The 9,272-nt window shown below is 37.1% G+C and overlaps 1 protein-coding gene across 1 annotated transcript; it reads left to right on the top strand.

The window, feature by feature from the left end:
- The first annotated feature begins 5,957 nt into the window (after positions 1–5,957).
- LOC102860788 (putative olfactory receptor 2W6-like) lies at positions 5,958–8,810 on the top strand. The gene is made up of 2 exons (XM_006902647.1): positions 5,958–5,974; positions 7,874–8,810. The coding sequence occupies exons 1-2, from the start codon at positions 5,958–5,960 to the stop codon at positions 8,808–8,810; spliced, it is 954 nt and encodes a 317-aa protein (XP_006902709.1).
- Positions 8,811–9,272: the final 462 nt, after the last annotated feature.

Here is a 9,272-nt window from a genome sequence, read left to right as displayed (position 1 = left end):
CCCAAGGGTTTGACAGCTAGCTCTAAGAGTCAATTGTGAAGCAAAAGGAACACAACAGTGACAGGAGTTGACTAACTTTAACTTTCTGCAGTAATCAGTCCTTAATTGACTGTTTCTGCTTTAAGATAGATAACCCTAGAGATTATTTATTTTGTGAATTATAATGAAACTCACTTGAAACTTTTTAATAGTTGCATGCAGCAGAGGGAGAACATGCTAATCATCTCTCTCTTCTAAGTGCCTGATCCCTGTGGAGATGATGTAAACAAGATCATCATTATCAGTAGCTCCATCCTACTAATGGTTATAATGAGACCTCAAGGGTCATGCTCTCCCTTCCAACTTCTAGAAAGAGCTGCAAAAGTTGCATTCCCTCCTTAAAATCTCTCTCCCTCCTCCCGCCATTTTAAATATAACGCACTGAACGCATTATCTGGAATTTCTTCATATTTTTCCACAGTTTTCTAGAGAAACAAGCATGTGCAAATGTAGACATAATTTTAGTTTTACCCAAAAGCTGTGATGATTTCAGAAAAACTTCCCAAAACAAACATTGGAAACAAACATTTTTTATTCTTTCATGTTTTTTAATATGTATTCCCTTTTCATCCCCTGCAGAGTAAATAAGTTTATCTGTCAAAGTAAATAAGTCAACAACTCAATGAATTAACACATTCTGTGTTTTCTTTTCAAGTAGAAGGAAAGGAAAATTAAGTAACAAAAAACAACACATTTTCTTCTTAGTTGTTCAGAGTAATTTATTATGTGTGTGTATTAAAAAAATGGCCAAATATTCAAAGGCAGAAAATAAAGTACTGTTATATCAAGTCTCTCAAATGTATTCACATCATTACTTTGGAAAATGGTAAGAAGAAATATAAATTGTTAAAAACTTGTGGTTTGAGTCAAGGTACTTTTGGTAGTGTTGTGTTTGTAAGCTGTGTTTGAGCCAACAGAATGAAAGTAAGAGTTAATATAGAGGGTGAATACAAAAATCTGGGGAAACCACTAAGATTTTGTCACTAGACTTGTGATATGCTCTCAACACTACTTATGTTTTGACTTGAAATAGCATTTGCTATTACTTACTATGCATCAGAAAGCTGGACAAGGACTAGGGATGAGAGGAGAATTGATGCCTTTGAGCTGTGGTGCTGGACAAGAATATTGAATATACCATGGATTGCTAAGAGAACAAATAGGTTCATGCTACAGAGGATAAGATCAGGCTGCTCCTTGAGGGCAAGGATCCTGATGCTTTGTTTGACATACTTTGGACATGTTGCAAGGAGGGTCCAGTGCTTGGAGAGGGACATCATGCTTGGGAGGGTGGAGGGACAGTGCAAGAGAGGAAGACCCTCAATGAGATGGAGTGACTCAGTGACTGGGGTAATGGGGCTAGGAATTGTCAGAGACAATAAGATTGGTACAGGATAGAGCAAGGGTTTAGGGCTATTGTACATAGGGGTTGCTATGAGTCCCAGGCAACTGGAGAGCACATGACAACAACAGCAACAATGACAACAACAGCAACAATGACAACAACAGCAACGATGATGACAACAACCTAACTCTCAGTCTAGAAAAGGCCAAACTATTTGTTTTTCTGAGTGTTATTGAGGAAATAATGACATGATAAGTAAATTATACAAATGCCTTAGTTATCTAGTACTGCAGTAATAGATACCACAAGTGGATCACTTCAACCAATAGAAAGTTATTCTCTTCCAACGATAGATAGATAGATAGATAGATAGATAGATAGATAGATAGATAGATAGATAGATAGATAGATAAATGTGCATGCCCTGCACGAGATGGTTTTTCTAAGAATTTTAGCCAACATTCAAAGAAGAGCTGTCACCAATTCTACATTAAGTATTTTCAGAAAATAGACTCATTCTATGAAGAAATTCATTCTCTTAAAGTTTAAAAGATTAGAATTTCAAACCCAAGAGTGCCAGCTCTAGGAAAAAGCCCTTTCTTCTGTGACTTCTGAAGGAAGATCTTTGCTTCCCCTGGCATCTGTAAGTCAGGCATTCTTTGGATAGCTTCACATGTCTTAGCCTTCCTTGTTGTCAAGAAGCTTCCTAGTACAGATGCCTCATTCCAAAAGTGTGCACTCCTCTCCTGGTGATCATTTTTGGGGATTCTGAGGTCCCTCTCCCTAGGCTAGATTTCCCAACCTTTGCCTCACAAGACCTTATAAAATAAAAGTGCTACAGGCCACACCCTAGGGAAAATTAATTCTCTTTCATATATCGGGACCCTAGTGCATTTCACCCTTAATTCTTTCAGAAATATTTGGTTTATCAGGTCATGAGGGACTACTTTATCATTAGGTGGTGGTGGTGTGTACCATCAAGTCACAAGTGGCCCATAGCTGACCTTTTAGAAGGTTTTCAAAGACAGTAAACATGACAAGAGGAGATTTCCCATCCCCCTCCAAGAGAGCACCTGGTGGATTTGAACCATGTGCCCTTCAGGTTGACAGTACCCAAAAAAAAAATGGCTGACACTAAACATTTTCAGGAAATACTATATGAACAAGAGCCAATAGTAATGAAGGGAAAAGTTCAAACTTCGCTGAAGTCATTGGCAAAAAATAAGGACCCAGGAATCAACGGGATACCAAATAATTGTATTTCAACTAACAGACGCAGCCCTGGATGTGCTCACCAGTCTATGCTAGGAAATTTGGAGGATAGCTGCCTAGATGACTGATCTCATCCTAGATATTCATTCCAATTCCCGAGAATGGTGATCCAACAGAATGTAGACATTATATATCATTAATGTCACATGCAAGCAAAATACTGCTGAAGATCATTCAAAAACAGCTAGAACAGCACAAAGAAGTTCAAGCAAGATTTAAAAGAGGCATGGCACCAGAGATAACCATCTGATGTCAGATGGATCCTGGTTGAAAGTAAAGAATACCAAAATAGTATCTATGCATTATTGACTCTGCAAATACTATGTGAATTATGAGAAGTTAAGGCTAACACTGAGAAAAATAGGAATCCCAGAACACTAAATCGTGCTCATGTGAAACCTATACCTAGACCAAGAGGCTATTGTGCAGACAGAGGAAGGAAACACTGCATGATTTAAAATTAAGAAAGATGTGTGTCAGAGTTTTATCCTTTCTCCATATCTATCACTCTATATGCTGAGCAAATTATTCAATAAACTGGACTCTAGGAAGAAGAATGTGGCATCAGAATCAGAGGAAGAATCATCAATAAACCTGTGTTATACAGATGACCCAATCTTGCTTGCTAAAATTAAGGACTTGAAGCACTTACAGCAGAATATCAGACACTGCAATATTCAATATGGATTCCATTTCAACATTAACAAAGCAAAAATTCTCACCACTGAACCAATGGCAATATTATGATGGATGAAGAAAAGACTGGAACTGACAATAACTTCATCTTGCTTGGATCCATAATTAACACCCATGGTACTAGCAGTCAGGCATCAGGAGATGTATTGCACTAGGAAAGTCTGAAGTCAGGGATCTCTCCAAATTATTGAGGAACAATGATGTCAATTTGATGACTAAGGTGCACCTGATTCAGACCATAGTCTTTTCAGTCACTTGTTATGCATCAGAGAGCTGGACAATGAATAAGGATGACAGAAGAAGGATTGATGCCTTTGAACTGTGGTGCTGAAGGAGAGCACTGTATATCCAACAAACTGCCAAAAATGATAAACAAATATATCTTGGAGAAGGTAGCCAGAGTGCTCCTTGGAGTCAGGGAAGATAAAGCTTTGTCTCAATTACTTCATGCATGTTGCTAGGAGAGGCTATTCCTTGGAGAGGGACATCAAATTTGGAAAGGGTAGTAAAAGAGAGGAAGACCCCCAACTAGACAGATAGTCATAGTGACTGCCACAATGGGCTAAAGTACGTCAGACATTCTGAAGATAGCACAGGATAGGACAAAGTTCATATCTGTTGTCCATAGGGTCACTATAGGTTATACTTAACTTGATAGCACCTAACAACAACACTACCATCCTCTGTTCATCTGTCTTGTCCAGGTAAGTAAAATCCTTATCTTGAAAAAAAGCTTTTAGACCACTAATAATGTTTGCCCTTTGTTCAAAATATTGTATTGTAAATATTTTTTTCTATTTAAAAAAAAATATTAGTAAGGGTCTTTTTTGGGTTTGGTTTTTTTTTCCCCCAGGAAATTTACTGAATGATTGCAAAGTGTCCACTGGTCATAATACTTGATTCATACATTATTTAGTGCATTATTCTAATTTTTATAATAACTATAAAGAATTATACTTCTATGTACATTGTATGTGTATATTCTGCTTCTGAAATGAGTTTAATTTACGTTCATTCATGAATTTCAAGTAATACCAGTTCAGGTAAAAAATGCTGTAATGTCTTAAATCATTGAGTACGGTTAATGCTTATTCCATCACTCTTAGAGAAATCACTCTATTACTAATTTCATTGAAGTTCAGTGAGATGCTCTGATAGTTTCATTGATGCTTAGAGGTCAATTTTACCCTCTTCAAAAGGTAACCAGTGTGGTTTCCATTTCAGTATGAATAGAAATGAAATAGCATCAGTCAGTAAAATTTCACATATTTCTTTAATATTAATGGAGCTCTCAGGCATAGTCTGTAGATCATTGCAATACTAACCCAAAGGTGTCTGTCTCCTCACTAGTGGATCAAATATATCAGCTACAAGTTGGGAGAAAGATAGGAACTCTCCTTTCTTGTGATTTATAGCTTTAGAATCCCACTGGAGGGTCAGCTATACATACTATATTTCAGTAGCTGAAAATAAGTTACAAATCAGTTGAAAAGACAAAAGTAACAAACTTTCTTAGAATATTCTTTAGAAAATTCTATCAAGGCAGAAAAAATTATTTTAAATATTTTCTTTCTTTATAAAAACAAACCCATTATAATTCCAAATCATAGCAAATAGGAGAAAGTAGAACTGACAGAGAGCAGCCAGGGAATCCAAACCATTGACCTTTTAATCTTTCCATCTAAAATTCATTAATTCTCAAGTCAGTTCAAGGATAAAAGGGTGTTGAAAAGGTTTTTCACTAGGTTGCTAAATCTGGCCTTCTGGCTCCACCAAATTCAAGAAAGTGTTACCATGGAAATAAAAGGTCAAAAAACTTAAGGATAAGACCAACTGATCCCAAACAAAAATCAAGAGCCCAAAAGTTCTGAATTTCAAACAGCTGATGCTATTCTTTGATTTCCCCTAAGAGAATATGGCTCTATTCTCTTCTGCAGCACCAGTTAATTACCCAAAGGACAGAGCAATCCCTGTGATATAAATTTAAAAAATCATATTTTGCCAACTTCCTGATGCCATCTTTGATGCTAAGAAATTAGTTCTCCATTTTTTCCACCTGGAGATATAAGAGCTTCTAAATCTTGTGAAGTCAGCAACAAAATCCTTGGCTTAGGACTTTGTTAGCTCCTGAAATTTTTATACTGGACTAAATGGCAGGTATACAGAAAATTACATCTCTCCATAGTTTAACTACCCTTTGGCAGTTGTTCCATTTTATTCATTTTATCTGAGACAGTGCTGTGCTTCATCACTTTAATCTAATTACAGGAAAGTTAAGTCACATGGCTTTTATAATTCTTCTCTTCTGAAATATAAGGCATAGAGAAGAATTTTGATTGGCCGCCTGGACAGGCTGTTTTTTTGACAAGTTGCTATCTTGCAATCATTTGTATTGCATCTCTAGTGCATCCACTTTGTCACTTTACTGTTACTTTTTTTTCCCCTTGAAAGTCCGTTTTAATTGTCCCATTGCCACAGTGCTTGTCACTTTATTGTAACTTTTTACTAGTATTCACTGTACAATATTTCATAAAATCCCAAGCAACAGTCTAAACCAGAGGGAAAAAAGAATCAGAATGTATTCTCCTATTTCTTTATTTCCAATATGAAGGCTGAAACCAGGTAAGCCTACATGACTAAAGACAATGAAGAAAATTTCCCTTTAGTTTAAGATTGTATATTTCGATGCAGAAAATAAATTTACCAAATGTTCTTATAAAAAAATCTGTTTTTCTATTTGAAAATTCAAATATTTGCAACAGAAAATTAAGCCTTACTCTGCCTTTATTTTCCCCCCAGATTAGAAATATCCCTGAATTGTTTAGATCTTCTAGAAGCATATATATTTTGTGGCATCCACTTAACTAATTTGTTATTTATACTGTGTTATTAATGAGCCTATAGAATGTAAGACTTGAGGTGTTTCTATATTTGTTGTTTTGCTGTTTCATTCTATGTTCTTATTTAAACATTCTGTCTTCTGTTCCAATTATGAGTAATTTTTATTAATTCAGCTTTTTGTTTTCTTAACCATATTAATACTAGTTTTTGTTCTATTCTTTTTAAAATTGCTCTTTATTGTCCTTTTCTCTCTTTCAATTTAACCCTATTGCCACTCTAAAAGCTAATCAGTATTTTGATGTTTCCAAAAGACAAATAAAAGACAAACATAGCTACTGTTGCCAGTTTACTACTAAACAGAATATTCAACCTGACCCTGGAAATACAGACCAAAGAATTCTACTACTTACAAAGAAATAGGTTGTAGAGATCTGAGTTGACAACATTTTCTGGGATCAACAAAAGACAGAAAGACCCTCAGCAAGATGAATTGGCAGTGACTGTAGCAATAGATTCAAGTATGTCAGAAGGGATAAGGATGGCAATAGGACAGGGTTCAGATCTGTTGTTCATAGTTGCTATGAGTTGTACTCAACTTGACAGCATCTAACAACAATAAAAACATATGAACTAAATGTATAGTTATGCTATATTAAGAAAATCATAATAACCCAATTTACGATACTCAATAATTCCTCCACTTTTCAAATCATACCTGGAGTACTGTACTTTGGTTGTGACATTTTCAGAAGGTTATTGTCAATAATGAGAGACTGAAGGATACATGAAAAATGAATCAAAAAACCAAGCCCCTCTCATCAATGAACCCAGAGTTCTGGAGGCCTACTTGTAAGAGTCTGTGCTGCAATCCCAAAAGCACATGGTTCAAATCCACCAGCTGCTCCACAGAAGAACCTCCTCCTGTGTGATTAATTGCTTCTGAAAACGTGCTAGAGGGTTCACTATAGGTTGGTTCTGAACACCAGCACCTCTCAAAATAAAAACCAAACAAACCAAGCCTATTTCAAGACTTGTTTTCGATTCAAGGAGTCATTTTCTAACTCAGGGTGGAACTGTCTCTTGGTTCCTAAGGCTGTACATTTTTACAGAAGCAGACTACCACACTCTTCTCCTGTATGGGTCAGAATCATCAGCTATTCCTTTCAGGTGAATGTTTTAACCACTATGTCACTAGAAAACAAAATAATATAGCAAAAATTTCTTCAGGAAATTTAATTGAATTGTGATAACAGCTTTTTAAAACTCTGCTTACTATCTGTCAATTGAAAAGGGATTAGATGTGATGTATATATAATTACACTGAAATGAAGAATGTTAATTAAAGTGTCTTAAGAATCACAGGAAGGTAATTTATACTTAATAAAAGATAGGTATTATAAGTTAGAATTTTCCAGCAGTGAAATAATTTGCATTTGATGGCCTAGTGTTAAGAAGCTATGCTACCAACTCAAAGGCAGGTGCTTCAAATCCACCAGGTAGGTATGTAACAATATTTTAGCAAATTATGATATTTACAGCTAAGGCAGAAGATTTTATAATGTGAATTACTTGTCAGACCAGTAGTTTATAAGTCCCTTAAAAATCTTAATAGTCAATGGTTTTCCAAAATTATAGATTAAATATTCTTTCTTTTTTCCAACTGTACAGATGATGTGAAAGGAAAGCAATGGAAAAATCCAATGACAGCTCAGAGTATGGCTTTATTTTGGTCGGTTTCTCTGACCGCCCCAAGTTGGAGATGATCCTTTTCATAGTCAATTTTACTCTGTATTCAGTAGCTGTGTTAGGAAATTCAACCATCATCCTTGTGTGTATATTAGATCCTCGCCTTCATACCCCAATGTACTTCTTTCTGGCAAATCTTTCCTTTCTAGATCTTTGCTTCAGTACTAGTTGCATCCCACAGATGCTGGTAAACCTCTGGGGCCCTGATAAGACCATTAGTTATGCTGGCTGTGTTGTCCAACTCTTTTCTTTTCTGTCTGTTGGGGGAATTGAGTGCATCCTTTTGGCTGTCATGGCCTATGACCGCTATGCTGCTGTCTGCAAACCCCTGCACTATATGGTCATTATGCATCCACAGCTGTGCTTAAGATTGGTGGCTGTGGCTTGGGGGAGCGGCCTGGTCAATGCCATTGTCATGTCTCCACTGACAATGACTCTCTCCAGATGTGGTCGACGTCGAGTTAACCATTTCCTCTGTGAAATGCCGGCGCTGATCAAGATGGCTTGTGTGGATGCTCGTGCAGTGGAAATGCTCGCTTTTACCTTCGCCATTCTCATTGTTCTGCTGCCCCTCACCCTTATTCTTATCTCCTATGGCTACATCGCTGCAGCAGTACTGAGGATCAAGTCAGCTGTGGGGCGCCGGAAGGCCTTCAATACCTGCAGCTCCCATCTCACAGTGGTCTCCCTGTTCTATGGGAGCATCATCTATATGTATATGCAGCCAGGAAACAGCTCTTCCCAAGACCAAGGCAAGTTTCTCACACTCTTCTACAACCTGGTGACTCCCATGTTGAATCCACTCATCTATACATTAAGAAATAAGGAAGTGAAGGGAGCACTGAGGAAAGTTTTGGGGAGGCAACAATGAATGTGAGAGTTAAACTATGAAAATCATAGGAAAACTTCCCCCCCCCAGAACCATTCTTTGTTTCATGCTTATAAACTATCTAATGTACAAAACTCTCCTGGATTTTCCCCCCCAATATGGATAAATAGACCAAAGTGTAATTAAATGGAAAAATTACTTTCAGAATCAGCCTAAATAAAATGTTATTATTGTTATGTGCCGTCATGTCACCTACGACTCATAGTGTCCCCATGTACAAACAGCTCTGAAGTCTACCCTGTCCTGAGTCAGTCTCACTAACTATGATACACCTACCCTCATTGCCCCAGTTACTGTATCAATCCATCTCATCCGGCATCTTCCTCTCCTGCACTGTCCTTCCACACTTCTGAGGATGATATCCTTCTCTAAGGACCAGTCCCTCCTGGTCACATGGCCAAAGTATGTGAGATGGAGCTTCAAAATAAGTCTCCAAAGTGAAAC

Source organism: Elephantulus edwardii, unplaced genomic scaffold (genome assembly GCF_000299155.1).
Source record: "Elephantulus edwardii isolate Elephantulus edwardi_28Jun2011 unplaced genomic scaffold, EleEdw1.0 scaffold00433, whole genome shotgun sequence".
In the NCBI taxonomy this organism is placed as follows: domain Eukaryota; kingdom Metazoa; phylum Chordata; class Mammalia; order Macroscelidea; family Macroscelididae; genus Elephantulus; species Elephantulus edwardii.
This window is presented reverse-complemented; position numbering and strand designations above follow the sequence as displayed.